General features: G+C 46.1%; 1 protein-coding gene across 5 annotated transcripts in view; it reads right to left on the bottom strand.

The window, feature by feature from the left end:
* The window catches only part of UNC13B (unc-13 homolog B), a 176,022-nt gene that overhangs the window by 127,810 nt on the left and 30,500 nt on the right, over nt 1-17,712 (bottom strand). For all 5 annotated transcript variants that reach the window (XM_078862355.1, XM_078862357.1, XM_078862358.1 and 2 more), the window contains exon 3: nt 5,890-5,989. In XM_078862355.1, the coding sequence (XP_078718481.1) occupies nt 5,890-5,989 (100 nt within the window). The remainder of the gene's footprint in view (nt 1-5,889; nt 5,990-17,712) is intronic.

Genomic DNA, 17,712 nt, shown 5'->3' with positions numbered 1-17,712 from the left:
TGACGGACAAACACAGACGCTCATCACCAGCACGCAGCATGGTATTTGCCTTCAATGCTCCACATTTATTTGTATTTGTACACCCGGAAGATAGAAAAGCTGGCTTCCAAATGTAATGTGTATGTAAAAATAATGTTGTTTGAGTTCTAGTGAGTGTATGCTTTGCTCACTGACTACAGAGACTAAAGAGACCACATTAACCTAATTGCAATACACAGTAGGACAGGAGTGTTGTGTTTATATAACGATTGTACACATCCCTGCATTGTATACGATTTGTAAATAAAAAAATATTATTATGATTTTCAGCTCTTTGGCAATTAAATGACAAATGAGGACCACCCGACACCGTGCTGATCACGGGGGTTGTTTGACCATACTTCACCACATTGACTAAATATGGGTTTGTGAAGAAAGAGCCCAGAAGCGTTCAGATCTCACTCGCCACCGATGTGAGCCGTGGCCAGGAGTTGAACTCAGGTGGCCATGTTCATGGCGCAGTGCGCGAACCATGACCCCACCGCTAGCGGTTGATGGCAATTCTCCACAAGCGGTCGAATTGATGCCTGTCAGCTATAAAGTGCCCAAGTGCGTACTTGGGTGGTGCTTATCTCCACATGGTGGCCCTGGGCCAACCTTGACGGTGCCACAACCCTTAGAGAGCCCACAATTATAGTATGCTGAATATATTTGAAATACTTTCAAAAAATCACAATCGTCAAAAGGGGGCAGTTTAAATATGCCTTGATTGACTATGCAAATTAACGCAACTGGAAATGCTACTCAGTTGTACCGTATCAGCAGCCATTATCTATTCATTGCTGGATGGAGGCCTCCGTACGCCATTAGCGTCAACTGTGATCCTTCAACGCCCCAATCCACCTACAACGTCGCCGATCTAGTCGCTCCATCGCTACGGTGATCGTCCTCTTGGGCACGTCCTAGCGATGACGTGTCCTGGCCAAGCCCGCTGACGTTGCTTAGCAGTCGATACTATGTCTCCGATACGCACACGTCCCCTCATCATTGTGTGTCTCTTTACGTCTCATTGTATTTCCAAGCGTGAATCTCTCCATGAGTCTTCGTGTATCTCTCGGCTTTTGTTCAATAATCATATTCAGTGTCCATAATTCTGATCCATACGTCGTGGTGCAAATATGCATTTGATTGAAAGCCATCTTCTTCAGCCATATTGGTATTTTTTGCCGATGTATGACTATTTATTTACGCTTTTTTACCCAGCAAAGCCTCAGTGAGTCTCACAACTCTTTTTCTGGAGGATCCTGCCAAAGGGTTTGCAGTAAAAGGGGGGTGGGGGGTGCGATGCTTGCTATGGATAATACCAATTAGAGAAACTGAAAACTGTATATGCACAATATAAAGTGAAGTGTTGCTAAAAACAAGTGGCTGTTTAATGAATCATTGATGTAATTGTTGCAATGTGTTACCGAAATCGTCAGGCTTTTTAATGAACGCCGAAGATTTTGCCATTCACATGGAGTCACAGCAATTCCCAGGGCACCCATGGGGAGAGTGGATACACTGTGCTGTGTGCACGTTGTCTGTAGGGGGCTCTGCTGCCTAGCTTGAGGTCATGACAAGACTTCAATGTCAACCACAACATATCCACAGGGAAGCGTATAACCGAGTAATTGAATAGACGTATTATATAACGTGAAGTGTTGCTAAATAAAGTGGATAAATCATCCCTTTGCCAGTAGGGGGCAATTATGGCCACGTAGATTCCAACTGAGTAATTTGCGGCTAATTTTCAGCATGTTGACCGTGACACAGGCACACAATGATGCCATCCTCTTGCCAATGACGTCACGGGATATTTAACGTCCACTATGAAGCAAAGAGGAGCGAATTGTAACGGTTCATACACCCGCAGTGTTCATCAGCGTGGCTGTTGGAATCAAACCGTGAACCTCTCACAATAGGCAGTGGGGCCACGCCACCGCCCCTGTACCTGCAGTGGATGTGGACAAGGCCTGTGAAAGCTCAAACATGAGCATTCACTACAGTGCGACAACAAACGCTACCACTATGGAGACAAGGGTGGCCGGGACGTGGTGCTTTCCCTGCGACGCTTCATGCACTTTGTTTAGTTTGTGGTCCTTCCCCCGTACCTTTGGTTAGCACGGTTTGCTACGTATGCTGTGAAAGAATTTCAATGTACATACATACACTGGACTGTAAAAAGAAAAACATCATCGGAGTGTCCCATATGACTTGGGCAGAGGTCATCTTCTTGGCTCACAGGGTACTTCAAAAGAAACTGAAAGTGAACTGAGTTAGCGGCCTTGAGCCAGTCGTGAAAATGTCACGCTCCTACGGTGGGGTCTGTCTCTTGGTAGAACAACAGCCATTGTTGATGTCGGACAAAAGTGATATCCAATTTATCGACCTGCCGAGAGGGGTGATGGGTTGATGGGCTGAGTTGACCCAGGCTGAATATTAAACTCAGTCTTCTGACTCTGAATTAAAAGCTCTAACCTGAGCTCCAAGCTGCTGGATGCTTGAAGTGATAGGTGTACGCTATTGGCACTTTTACTATCTGTGGTTGCTAAAATTGAAGTAGGTAATAAAAGGTAAAGATGGAGATTGCTACCGCAGGACCGTGTCACCTGCAGACCCCAAACTAAGTTTATCTTCATCCATCAGTGTCTGTCAGGCACCAGTGAATACAAGAACTTGCAAGATAAGACTGATTTAGGTAATCACTGTCAAACATGCACGGGGCTGAATGAAAACAATCCTGCAATAGTGTCAGGGTTGAGTAAATATAGATAAGGCATTTTGTGGAGTGAAATGTCAATATTAATTTATATTATTATGATGGGCATATTCATGCAAGAAGGTGATCGAACATACTTATGCAGCATAGATACTTAGGTAGCATCATATACGAGTAGCATGTAAAAACAACAAGCCTGGAAAGTATTGGCAGGCTGAAGATATAAGGCAAATTTGTTTATAACACGTTGTAGCTGAGCTGGTGAAATCACTGTCAGCTTGACATTTCTTGTCTTAGCATTATATTCAAAATAACATGAATAACTTTCAATAGAGTGAGCAGTGTATCACTACGTGGCAAAGAGAGACCCCTAAATACTCCCTCTTGCAAAGAGGCCTCTTATTGAACACGAGATGTGTCTACCTCTAAAGGCCCTCAAATTGTTTGCCCAATGTCAATACAACTAAAATGCAGAATTAAGTGACAATCCAATTACAAAAAAGGACAATGTGTGTGCAGTCATTGAGGATCAGGCTGAGACCATTAACTCATAACACTTGAATACCAAGTTTATATTAAAAGTTTTCGTGACTGCATGGATTCATACTCTGGTTCTTTCGGTACAGTCACGTAGGTGAAAAAAAAACGAAATCACGACGTTTTCGGAGGCAACACAAGCTTCCGTCATCATTATTTTATTTTCACCTACGAAACTTTACCGAAAGAACCAAAGAGTATAATACCCAGTTTAATCATGTGAGGAGGCCCGAATTGAAACCCAGAATATTAGCAGAGGCAGCTCGGCATGCTGCTCCTGACGAATTACATTTATGCCTCTCGGATTTTTGGATTTGAAAACAACTTGAAGGTGCCCGATGGCGTGGAGACCCTTCACACATCCTCCACAGCGGCACGCTCAACCGCCGTCAGGAACATTTGCCCACTCCACATTCTTCGCCGGCTTGCGCTCAGGTCGAACGTTTTGCATGAACACACATTTTTTTGGAGACCTGAAATACACCTCGACGTAGCAGTTCATGACTGATGTGATAATGTAAGATGGAGAACATGATAGGCACCAGCTCTGGCTAGTTGGGTCGGCATGACTGCCAGGTGATAAGATTCCAATTATCCGAGCTAGGTTGTGCAGTGTGATAAGTTGAGAGAGATATGTTGGTGCCAGCATTATTGTTAGCCTCATACACTACCCACTGGTAGTAGCTCCCTGCACCTCTGGCAACCTAGATTTGTTTACAATATATTTAATAAGTTATTGAATTATATATTTATATACTATATCTTGAAATTTGTACGTTAAAAAGTCACAAATCAGACCACAATCCCTCCTGGCCACTTCTCCGTACGTGCAGAATTTACCCCGCAAGCTTAGACACACCAATTGAAATGAGCACCACAGGCATTTCATAATGACGCTTTAACCACTGTGTCCGCTAATTTTAAACGACTTACATTTAAATTGCTCCCACAATGTAACTAACGTCTCAGAGCAGAGCATTACGCAGGACGAACCAGAGGGGAGAGATCAAAGGGACAGAGAAAAGAGGAGAGAAAGGAATGACTCACTCACTCACCCACCCACCCGCTCCCTCACTTCACTGACCCACTCATTCACTCAAAGATAGGAGAGAAAAGAAGCAATGAAGGAGGTCTGAAGGCACGGGGGCTGAAGAGGATGGATTTGAGGAGAGATTTAAAATGGAGAGAAAGGGGACCTAGGTGGAGTTGCCTGAGGGAGGATTTATAAAGGTGTCATTGTTGAATTCAGACAGAATAACTCCTCTTTACTGTGATGTGGTTTGTAGACATGGGGAGCTCACTTCAAACCACACCAGTCGATGGACAGTAATTTTATCTTCAGAGCAATGTCCTCATGTGCGTGAACTCTGATGCCCGCATCTCGTGACGTGCGGTAGGCTTCACAATTCTGGGATGATTAAACCGGGTTCCCGGGTGCAGAAAGTTATTGATGGTTTCAGCCCAGTCACCAATGGCTGAACAAAAACGCATCAAACAAAACGGTTTTTTGTTGTTACAATCTGTCAACATTGCAGCTCTGAGAATGAATAAATGTCATGGTTTAACTGCCATGCCACAAACATATTCCACATTAGGGAGAGTGAACAAGTGCAGTGCCCCTATCGTGCATTCGAGGTCACTTCAAGGGATCTGAGAAATGTCTCCGTGGCATCTCCTTGTGCAGGCAATACTCTGGTACAGGGTGATGCACTGCACCAATTTTGCGGGCCAACTTTTGTGTCATGTGAAATGCATTCTTCCCGCAAAATGAAAAACGCTTCCAATGTTTCACAGTATCGTGGTCTTGAGGATGTCAGCGTTCACTGCATCTCCTTTGTGGAGACAGATGGCAGAGATCAGGTAAATGGCCCTTTTAAGCAACTTCTGAAACATGGAACCTTTACCAAGGTCAGGACACTTCGGTCACGATGGGCTTTTCTTTTGCATTTTTTTAAACTCCCATATTAGGCTCATCGGGGTCAATGAATAATGGGTGTGCTGGTCCTGACATATTCATCGATGTATTGAATTATTGGATAAGAGGACCTTCTAAAAACACAATTCTACTGTGTTATGGAACATTCACTTTGGTCACCTGGAAGGATTGTTTCTTTGCCACATGTGCTTGGTTTATGATGGCATTGGGTTGGAGGCGTGCAGCAGTGGTTAGCGAGATGCACTCGGAATTGAGTGAAATCTGAAACCTGTCCTGGGCACTCCCACCAACCTGCACAGACCAGCGTGGTGATGTATAGTTAAACAACCCCCACAACCAACACCTCCGATTAGCACGGTTGGCTATGTATGGCGTGAAAGAAGTTCAACATACATCGGGAGGCCTTCATCCAGCAATGGGTTGTAAATTATTATAATTATCATTATTTATTTATATATATAGAGGCATAATGTGTATCACAACCTGACGTCAACATTGCTGGGACTTGAAACATATTCAATCTGATTGTACACAGGATCTCAGGGGCAAAAACGCCGATGGCCACCCAAGATGTCAGTTACGGGAACTGGCGTAACACAGGCACAAGTGTCTCAAACCACATTAATCATAACGTTTGCAACACCACGAGAAATTAGAGAAAAGAGGCGAGACTCACAACATGAAGTCTTGCTCCCAGCAGGGCTGATTTCCACGGACTGCAATGGTCGTGCTTTTCACATTTTGCACTTTGAGTGTCACGTACGTATTAAATTTCTCTGAAAGGGAAATGTGAAGGGGGGGGGGGGAACCCACACGCACATCAAAAAGTGAACTTCCAAGAAAGACATCCCAGCAAGGTCACAGAAAACTCTCAGAAAAATATCTGCGTCGCAATCATTCTTAATTATGTCCTCTATAGCATTGCCTTCGCGAAAATAACCACGGATGTGCCTGATAGTGTTAGATCTTGGAAAATAGCATATCTTTGATCCTGGATCATGCTTGGCTATGCAACCGATATGCGTAATACCGGTGGTGTAGGCTGCTGCTGTAGTGTTACATTGTCAGTGAAGGCAGTGCAGCAAAATCCATTGTAGCCATGTACCGTACTCAAAAGAATACATTCCTGAACTCGCCAGCCTGCGCTGGTGAGCATGGTGAAGTACGGTCACATAACGCTTAAAACGCGCGCGACGTGGGGAGTCCCTCAACGAGCAGTTGATTGACCAAAGGGCTGTGCCTGTAAGTGTTACACGGGAGAGTTCTTGTCGGCTATGAGCTGGTGTGCAGCAGCAGCAGCAATGGACAAGTGAATTCGCGAACAAGAGGAGCCTCCAAGAGTTCATCATCGTAGATCCATGGGCCTCGTCCATCCTAGAGGCATGACCCCCCCCCCCACTCTCTACCCGCAAAGCTCAGCAGTCGTCCCCCTCCCCGTGCCCCCCCCTGCCCCCCACCCCCCGCTCGCTGGCCACCCGCGCACCCCCTCCCCTCTGCACGCTGGGCAGTGCATGGCCTCCAGTCAGTCACAACCAGCGCTGGGTGGCATGAGGCCAGACATTGTTGACCGTGCTCACGGCAGATATTATTCGCTTTTTCCGTCTTGTGCATCTGTGAAGTCACAGGCCTTTCAGCCGAGAGCCGGCTGTCCTGGTTTTCACAAGACCGTCCCTTTTTCAGAGGTATACATCAGAAAGTCTTTCCAAGGCCACCGTTATCCGTCAACTGCGTGAACAATCCGCACAAGACAACGCATTGCCAGGCAGTTCTCCCCACTTCTGATATTGTCAGGTATTCTTCTTCTTCCCACGTGTTCAGGTTTTTCTAGATTTGAAGCTTTCGTGATTGCAAGGAATCATATTCTTAGTTTTTTTCGGTAAAGTCACGTAGGTACCTACGTGACTTTACCGAAAAAACTAAGAATGTGTTCAGGTTTGTTGCACCTCAAGAGGTGGCAACCCAAGAGATGGAGCACTTCTCGGCAGAACACACAGGAACGCTTCCCAAGTCTGCAATGTCACGGATCGCGAGGGGCAGTTTCAAATGCTTGCTCTCTCTGCACAAGAGATGTGTGGCAGGGATGAGGTCAAGGCGTGTTCCGTGCCTGGCCTAGATTGCCGAGCACCTGCGTTCGATGGGTTTTGGCAACAAAATGAGTGCGCGACGCTTGATTGCTTCCTTGCCATAGCTGCTGATTTCAACAGCAGGCTGTGCCCACTCTTAAACACTGTCACTGTGTACGGCATTCTAAAAGCAAACAAAAAAATTGCCCCTAGTTTTTCTACCCCCCATCTGTACGTCTACTGTATATCTACCATTCCACGGGGGGGGGGGTGAGAATGTGAAAATATTTGTAGATAAGGGAAGTTAGAATGTATATATGTTTTCAGCAAATGCATACATTCAATGGGTACAATATCCATTAATTTTAACGCATTTAGAATGAACATACGTGGGCAGAGCTATGACGCAGTGGTTAGCACAGCTGTGTACGAACCCAGCCATGTCCAGCATCAGGGGTGAATAATACCACAAACCGGTTCTCGGCACCCCTTCACTAACACTCATTGACCAGCGTGGTGAAGTATGGTCAAACAACCCCCCATGGAGGCCTTCATCCAGCAGTGTACAGAATGGACAAAGGTCTGTAAATAATCAATTGTGAATAAAATTACACTGCAACTTTAGAAATTTCACGAAAAGTTCCTGGAACAAACCTTGTGGACTAAACTAAAGTACACCGTTTAACTGTGTACTTTGTGTTCATTAACAAACAGCATCAATGTAAGAGAATATACAACCGCTGCATATTTTATGACAAATTAAGGTCTAATTGAAGCAGATGATTCCAATAGAGAGTGGTTTCCCCACGAATTTATTAATTATCTACACGTGGCACAAGTGTTCAATATAACGCAGCAATATTCTGCCAAAGCTATGCCCGTTTTGTACGAGTTCCGGTAATAATAACTTTACCCTGAAACTGAGCTCTCACAAACGCCACAACGACACAAAAGAAGCCAAACTGGAACTTCCACAGAGTGGCGGAGGGCGGAAGAACCACGCAGATACAAAACGCCCTGAAAATAAACCGGTCTTGACGAGCACTGCGCTCCAGGCTGCCCGTGTGTGTACAGGTGTACACGGGGCGTATAACAGTACGACAATAAACACGTGGTTTCCATGCCTTCAGAGAACCACTTGCACACAAACATAAATATCGCGGATGAATGATAACGGAAATCCTCCACAACTTATCGGGAGCACTTTGGACCAATGGCCACTTGCTGTGACGACCTCCTGGCACGGCCTACCTCCGCACGCTTAAAAAGCGATGGCAGCCAGAGTGGGTCACACAGCCTGCTTCGAGTTGAACGGCACGGAGCGCTCCTATCGCTCGCCAATGAGGCAGACGGGATGACGGTGAGAGGGCTTAAGGTGCAGCCCTGCAATTTCTGGCTCGCTCGCTCGCTCGCTCCACTGCTGATGGAAGGGCCTCCCCGCGCTAGAGGAAGCTCTTGTGAGCCCCTATGCGGGCTATTTTGGCCTACTCTTCCACACTGGCCAAACATCGTTAAAGAGGTGGGAGTACCCACACCTCACCCCACCACATGTGGTGGGGTAAGGAAGCTACTGGCTCTATGCACTCTTAAATATAGAATGAAAACTCACGTGTCTCTAGAACAGGTTTTTGTGTTTAGTTTGTTGTATTGCCCCCGCACCTCCACGGCGCTAAAGAAGTTCATGTAGATACATGTGACCTGGCTATCGACTAACTGTGGTGGTGTTAGTCATTCTGCCGGGTGGGCAGAGGTGCCTGGGGGCGGTTGATTTAAGAGACTTGCCCAGTGTTTAAACTTTTGTCTTGCACCAGGATATTAAAGCAGTGACCTCTGGATTGCCATATTCCAATGTCACATCTATTTGCCAGCAGAGGCCGACAAGCTCGGGAGAGCGAATGCTCTGCTCCCACGACTCCAGCTGAGTGTGGCCAGAATAGCAGCAGAGAGGGAGAGCGCTCCGAGGTCACACCACGGAGCGTGGCGTGAGGTCACACCACGGAGCGTGAGGTCACACCACGGAGCGTGGCGTGAGGTCACACCACGGAGCATAAGGTCACACCACGGAGCGTGGCGTGAGGTCACACCACGGAGCGTGAGGTCACACCACGGAGCGTGGCGTGAGGTCACACCACGGAGCGTGAGGTCACACCACGGAGCATGGCGTGAGGTCACACCACGGAGCGTGAGGTCACACCACGGAGCGTGGCGTGAGGTCACACCACGGAGCGTGAGGTCACACCACGGAGCTTGGCGTGAGGTCACACCACGGAGCGTGAGGTCACACCACGGAGCATGGCGTGAGGTCACACCACGGAGCTTGGCGTGAGGTCACACCACGGAGCGTGAGGTCACACCACGGAGCGTGGCGTGAGGTCACACCACGGAGCGTGGCGTGAGGTCACACCACGGAGCGTGGCGTGAGGTCCCACCACGGAGCGTGAGGTCACACCACGGAGCGTGGCGTGAGGTCACACCACGGAGCTTGGCGTGAGGTCACACCACGGAGCGTGAGGTCACACCACGGAGCGTGGCGTGAGGTCACACCACGGAGCGTGGCGTGAGGTCACACCACGGAGCGTGAGGTCACGCCACGGAGCGTGGCGTGAGGTCACACCATGGGACGTGCCGTGAGGTCATACCACGGAGCGTGAGGTCACACCACGGAGCGTGGCGTGAGGTCACACCACGGATCAGCGCTGCTTTCTGTGTTCAGTGTTGCTTTCTGTGTTCAGTGTTGTTCCCCTCCCCCCCACCTCCGATTAGCACGGTTGGTTACGAACGATGCGAAAGAAGTTCAACATACACGCAGGACGGCCGGCTCCTGCAAGACCTCAGGCACTCGGTGACTGGGGGAATAGTGGGCCCGGATCGCAGTTGCACCCGCCTCACCGCTAGATTAACCCCCATGAATAATTTAACACCAATTACGCCGTTTTAAATAACTCACATTAATGGCTCCCGAGTTCATGGATTTAGTTGTGGTTGCCAGACAGGTTGAATGCGCGCTGGATCCTGACCAAGCGGGCTCCCCTGCCAGCACGGTGCCGTGCCAGGTCGGGCTGGGTCGCTTTCCCATTACCCGCGACGTCACCCCCCCCACCCCCCAATGCCCCCCCTCCCGTGCCCCCCCCCAACTTCCCCCCCTCTACTTCCTTTCCTTACCCAGCGCGGCAGCTTAACGTCTGGCCGAGGGCGAAGAGATACCGTCACTCTCTGGGGGAGTCTAGGAAAAGTCAGAAGGAGTGCTGAATCGAGGGTTTTTTTGGGTTACATCGCGGAAATATATAAATGTGTCATTAAGCCTGCCACCACCCGACACAGCCAATTAGTAAGGGTTGTCAGAGCAAGTTTTTTGTTTGTATTTTCACCACAAGTATATGTGGTTATTGCAGACATGATTCCTTGCAAAAGGTTTCAGTTTTGTTGCCAGAAAAAAGGGAAAAACATATTCTTATATTTTGACACTGGCAAAGGAGGTCCCATGATGTAGCTGCTCAGCCCGAGCTCTCATTGTCCTGATAGTGCAGCGTTGTCCTTGAGCTGTACGCCTTTTGGCGTCCTCTGATCTAACACCGTTTGAGACGAGGCTCTAGTACAGACCAATCAGTTTCAATGCAGACATGATTCCTTGCAAAAGGTTTCAGTTTGGTGTTTTAACATCTTAACATCTGTTTTGTTGCCAGAAAAAAGGGGGAAACCTATTCTTATATTTATGAGTTTAAGCACTACTAATGTTTACCTAGGTTTAATGCATGCTTGGGTTAGCTTGTGCTGGAGCTGTTATTTTCCACTTTCGTGTTTTTTTACTTACGAAAAGGTTCCGTTATGATGGTAGACGCAACAATGCCGAGTTGGGAAGAGAAGCACTCCGGCGAGGCACGTGAAGCGTCGTGGAAGTGTGCTGTGTGTGTGTGATGATGCATGTTGAACTTCTTTAGCACCGTATGTGGCCAACCGTGCTAATCGGAGGTGTGGGGTCCGTCCTAGAGACATCATAGTTCACGGGACACGGTCCACATTCCCAGAGCCCATCTTGAACCAGAACCATGAACCCTATTTTAATCCACTGAGAGGCAAACTGATCTTATGTACAACCCAATTTCCTCACTCCTAGTGAATTCTGGTTGTATAATAATTATAATTTACATATATATACGTGCCAAGTGTGGATCGCAGCTGCAGCCAAGCGATCCACAAGTAGTTTGGCTTTCCACGTCTGATGCATTTATTCCCCCTCCACCACCTGACTGCTTGTGGAGAAGGTGTCATTGTAATTCTATCGAAGATGACTGTGTTCTATATAAATGTGAAAAATGGTTATCACGGAAATGGGAACATTTGGTAGGACAAAACTGGATTTGTTTCAGCTGGATGACATATTGGTTCACACATTATCATATTTTAGAATCCCCAAAAACCCCCAGTAAGGGATGGGCCATTATCAAAGCATGTTCATTAAGCACCTTGTCATGAAATTTACTTTTGGGCCTTCAAATTGTTGTTATAGCGCAATTTACAATGCTTCATAAAGACCAGCAGCTCACTTTTACGGAATTAATAAAGGCAACTTCCACGAAGTGCCATTCATAAATCGCTTAACGTAATGATACAGCCACTCATTTGCAGCAAGTAGGGAAATATAAAATGTAAAGTATATATACTTCTAATTGGTGATCCCAAAGTTCTCATTCAAACAGAAGAGATAACAATTAAATAGTTCTTAATACACAGCAGTTATAAATGATAATGTAAACGGGCAATATATTTAAAAACCAGTTATATCAATGGTTTATAGGTAAATACACCCATAATTCCGTGCAGGATGCACATCATTTTATTGGCTAATAAAAATGAATCTGTCCGATTAAAATTCAGATTCTGATGTGTCGTGCCAAAGCTACTTCCATGAACAGACTGAACTATGCCATCTTACCTACACTTGTTCTCTCATCCATGTGTTTCTCACGTGTAATACAAACCATGAATCTCTCCATGCTTCTTTGAACACTTTAGAGTTCATGTTTGCGTCAGTGTCCGTATTTCTAATCCATGTGACATCAGGTGAGATGCGCTGATTTAAAACTTTCATTATCAGTCACATTGGCACGTTGCTTTTTATCATCAAGTTTATATTTCCAAAAGCACTCCAACTTACCCCTAGGTGTACATATATATGTGTGTTATGCCGTTTGACAGTTGCGTCACCCCGACAGATATGTCTGACTGTATGGCGAACTTGTCGGATATGCTTTTTTGTTTTGCTCATATTCATTAAAGTGCTACATTGCAGCCTTCCTCATTAAGTTTGTCGAACATATTCTGTCGTTCATTCCCAATAGGCATAACAATGACTCTGTTGTAAAAACAAATATTAGATGCTTAATCTGTTTTTTCCATTTCAATTCATGCATTTGTTTATCCAATCAAATTTTTGGAAGATATTTTCCAATGTCGCTGTGAATAACTGTGGTGTGTCGCTTTGTCCAACTTACCTTTTCATTCAGAGCTTGATTTTTTTGTCAAACAATTCCAATTGTGGCTGTTCCATTTTTGTTAATTATTTTTGATAACTCCTAAATATGTCTTTATTTCAGTCACAGGTTGCGAACGCTCGGATGGTTATCATCGATTTTCAATGAGTCGAATGCTTTTTCAAAGTGTGCAAAGGCTAGACCCAATGGTAATTTCAATTAATTCCTATACTATTTTCCTGAATCTGATTAATAGTATGTATGTCTCTTATCTCATGTATTTAAACTGTTCACAAAGGTCACTGAAAACAAACAATGCAGAGATCAACCAACCACGGAAGAAAGATTTAGGAGCGCTTTCTCAATCATCGACTAAAGTATGCATGGGCGAAGATAAAATCACGTTTTCAATACAGTAACCGGAAATGAATGGGGAAAAAACTAGAAAACCTACCGCCAATCACACAACATGCAAATTGTCCTCATTTTTTAAATGTCTGAAATTCATAGATAATGCTTTTGAAAAAAACCCAGTTTCGCGTGGTGGCCTTGTGATGTGCATGTTTTGCATGGTTATCATCGCACGTGACAACACGGCCCCCCGTTGACTGCTAGTGGAGTCTCTCTTCGTTAATTCGGCCTTCCTCCTTTCTACTTCTTCCCCATCTCTCTCCTGTCTTCATTTCTCTCTTGGAAAAACCGTAACGATGTGTCTCATGTTCGCCATTTTGGCTTTACTCGCCCCTTCCTGCACTGCTGTGACTTTAATTCAATTTCCTGCTGTAGCCACCACGCGTGACGGCCTACTGACCCGCATTCACACTTTCGCGATGGAGATGCGGCTAATCGCAGCGGCAATATCCAATGCAGTTACGTATTTAAGGGAACCAATAGGCTGCTTATTGCTTTGCCGGGGAAATCCCACGCAACCCCTGTATAGTAGCTACAAACAAAACTTGCTGCCCAGTGTACCAATACCAACACTCAGGAGTGTTTACACTTTTGGTAAGTATGGCAATAGCGTCGGCCTATCGCTGCAAGTGTACAAAAGGGTGGGGCTTGGAGAGCTTTCAATTCACGGTCGGAAGACTGTGAGCTCAACATTCAGCCCGGGGTCGACTCAGGCCATCAACCCATCAGCCTCTTTGGGCAGGTCAATAAACAGAGTATCATTTTCCGTCCGACATCAACAATGGTTGTCGTTCTACGACGAAACAGGCCCCCACCATACTAGCGTGACATTGCCACGATAAGACTCAAGGCCACCAACGGAGATAGCCGCCGTCGAATCGGATAGGAATGCTGCAAAGTTGCGTGTGTGTGTTTTTTTACAGCCAGCGGAGCAGCGCACTAAAGTGTGGCAGGGGAAGCACCACGCCTGACCACCTTCGTCTCTATAGTGTTGGTCTCTATAGTGGTCGCGTCTGTTGTCACACTTCTATTCATTGCTAATTTTAGGCTGCACCCACCTTGTCCACGTCCTCCGATCGGCACGGTCGGCTACGTGCGGTGCGAAAGAATTTCAACATGCATAGGTACATCCACTGCAGGTATAGGGGTGAAGATGGGGCCCAGTGGTAGCACATTCACCGCTTGTTGCAAGGGGTTTGCAGTGTGAATGCAGCAGCTGCCCTGCTTCATACTGCTGTGTGTAGTAGGCGCACATATACTAGGTGCCGTCTGCTGCACCGTGGACGTGAGAGATCCTGTAACGTGACTGGCATGAGGAGGCCAGTCTGCCGGAGTCATGGTCCAAATTTGAAAAATAACCTGCAAATTACTAATTAGAAAACTGCACAGCAGACATCAAAAGCAAGCCTGACTGATGATGAGACAATGTATGTCAACACCGGTCCAGCGTTTGCTTGTATTCAACAAATGCTGCTGAAAACGATGTACTCTCAAGAAGCATTGTGGCTTCATCATGGGACCTCCTTTGCCAGTACCAAAATATGAGAAAAGGTTTTCCCCTTTTTTTCTGGCAACAAAACAGGTGTTAAGATGTTAAAACACCAAACTGAAACCTTTTACAAAGAATGATGTCTGCATTAACCACAATGCTTGTGGTCAGAATGCAAACAAAAACATACTTTGATAAAATATGCATTGTCCTTGAAACTGATTGGTCCACACCAGAGACAGCTTTCTTTCGAGTCTAGTCTCAAAAGGTGTTAGACCAGAGGACGCCAAAAGGCGAACAGCACAAAGACAGCGCACTATCAGAGTAATGAGAGCTCGGGGTGAGCATCTACATCATGGGACCTCCTTTGCCGGTACCAAAAAAGAAAACCTTTTATCATATTTTGGTACTGGCAAAGGAGGTCCCATGATGTAGATGCTCACCCCAAGCTCTCATTACTCTGATAGTGCGTTGTCTTTGGGCTGTACACCTTTTGGCGTCCTCAGGTCTAACACCAATTGAGACGAGGCTAAAAAAAAAGCTGTCTCTGGTGTGGACCGATCAGTTTCAAAGACAATGCCATATATTATCAGAATGTTTTTTGTTTGCATTCTGACCACAAGCATTGTGGTTAATGCAGACATGATTCCTTGTAAAAGGTTTCAGTTTGGTGTTTTAACAACTTAATACCTGTTTTTTGACAGATACATGGGGAAATACCTATTCTCATCTTTACACTCGTTTTGTTGCCAGAAAAAAGGGGAACACCTATTCTCAAGCCTTGTGTCTGATTGGATGTGTAGAACATGTTTTTTTTTCGTGGAGAGATATGTGAAGGAGGTAAATCGTCTGCGTATTACATTTATACTAGATAACATTGATACCAGATGGAAAACGCAACGTTGTCAATTCTCCAAGCCTTCATATCGAACTAGGTGAATTCTAGCCTTGGCTGCCCTGTGTACAGTTTCCAATTGCACACTTGTTGAGTGAATAACTGTGTTACGGGGGAGAGCAGTCAAGATTGTTAACACACCGGACTTTGTAATGGGACAGCTTTTAGCAGGCAGTAATCCGCACACCATCAAGATACGAGTGGATACTACTGTAGCAGCATTTTGCAGATGTGAAATGCATGTGTGTATTTGTTTCACACTGTTTCTGTTTGGGGTGGAATGGTGGTGCAGTGGTTAGCACGCTGCACTATGAATCCACCAACCTCTGAGTTTGATTGCCAGACACGGGGCTAACGTCAGGGGCAAGCGATATCTGAACTGGTATTGGGGTTCCGGCTTCACCAACCAGCACTGACCAGCCTGGCGAAGTTATGAGTAAAATAATCCCCAGCAAGTGACACGGTGTGGGGATGCGCTAAAGCAGAAATGGTTCTGCAAAATTACCCAAAATGTATTTAAACATTTCAATGTATTTTCATTCTTCCATTAATGTGGCACAAGAGCCAATCGCAGAATGTCCGTGTTTTGGTTGAATGTTTGCGAACGGATGTTTACCCTGAGGAAAATGCAATTACAGTACAGTGAAAGTCCTCTTATCCGTGATGGTCAGGAGTTATTTAATTGCAGACAAGCAAATTTATTCCTGAAACTTGTCAAAACGCCTCATGTTATCCGTGATAATCATGAGTTTAGCACATGGTACAGCACCGTGCTTGTTATCTGTTATATTTGCGGATAACAGGATGCATCTTTTTCCACTCGGTCCAGCGTAGGTTTCAGCAGTACTTGGTGCTTCACCTCACGGCTGAGGCGCCGTTAGCGATGATTCAGCACCACCATGGAAACAAAGGCATCCTCAATGTCGACCGCCATCGGCTCATACCCACATCGCCATCTTCATCGTCGCTATCATCATCACACAATCGTTGGATAGTTCGCACCCTCCTCCGATGCCTTGTACTGTATTTCCACCACGTGAATACGCCGCACCGGTCGGCCGTAGCCGCCGATTTCTCTGCGTGTCACTCCAGCGCCCGCGCTATTCGCCATCTCGACACCAACGGCTGGCGAAGGCGACAATCGACCACCGTTATCATCAGCATCATCAATCACGGGACGGCAGCGTCCGTAACTAAATCACTTCATCCATCACCGCCATCACGGTCATCATCATTCGTTATTATCCACAGATAATCATGGGCGATGGGATAAATGTAGCACCTCACTGTCCACAGCCTTGGATCTTGTCCATGGGAGAGAACAAGAGGTAAGGGGGAGCGAGGGAGAAGCAGAGAAGAATGGCGAGCACTGAAAGCGAGCAAAGGACAACGATGGTTTAGCATTCACATGGTCTCACCCACACTGAGTTCAACCACCACACTGCCGGTCACAGCGCTTCTCTTCCTGCCTCTTCCCTCACACTGCTCCAACTCCTTCCCATCGTCTCTTTTCCCCAAGCTCTTATGATAATAAATCTTGCTCAAATAAAGAAGCGTGTTACACTCTTGTTGGGACCCAAACGTCGCACCTCCTGGCTTCGAGATCCCTCAAAGACACCGGTGTGCCATCAACCGCATCATAACATCAATCGGTCGATGCGCACATCTCCTTCATGGATGGGAAATGAAAGACAAGCCTCAGTAGTGCGACTGCGGCCAGGAAACACAAACGATGGACCACAAAGTAAAACCACTGTCTTCTGTGCTTCTTCAGCGAAGGAATAGCAAGACTACACAAACACTCTTCTGAAGACTTTTCGTGGCTAGCAGACCGCAACATGGCAGCTCCAGGACACATTCCCATCGTACGCAAGAAGATGTATTACAGCTTTGATAGTGCCGTTTGTTGCTGGCTGCATTTTGGGCCTATTGGGTATGTAAACATCACGGGCGCATCATGTCTACCTTTGAACTGTGGAGCATTTGTACAGGGTCATTAAGGGCCATTAAAACCTGTCAGTGAGAAACATCCAGGTGAGAGTTACGCAACCTTTGGTACTGTCATTTTGTTTGCACGTTATTTTTGTTTTAGAATTTTTATACTTTTAAAGATTTTTTTATTCATGTTTCCGAAAAGTAGTACATCCCAACAATATTCTTGATAGCTTGT

This window comes from Lampetra fluviatilis, chromosome 13 (genome assembly GCF_964198595.1).
Source record: "Lampetra fluviatilis chromosome 13, kcLamFluv1.1, whole genome shotgun sequence".
Lineage (NCBI taxonomy): Eukaryota > Metazoa > Chordata > Hyperoartia > Petromyzontiformes > Petromyzontidae > Lampetra > Lampetra fluviatilis.
This window is presented reverse-complemented; position numbering and strand designations above follow the sequence as displayed.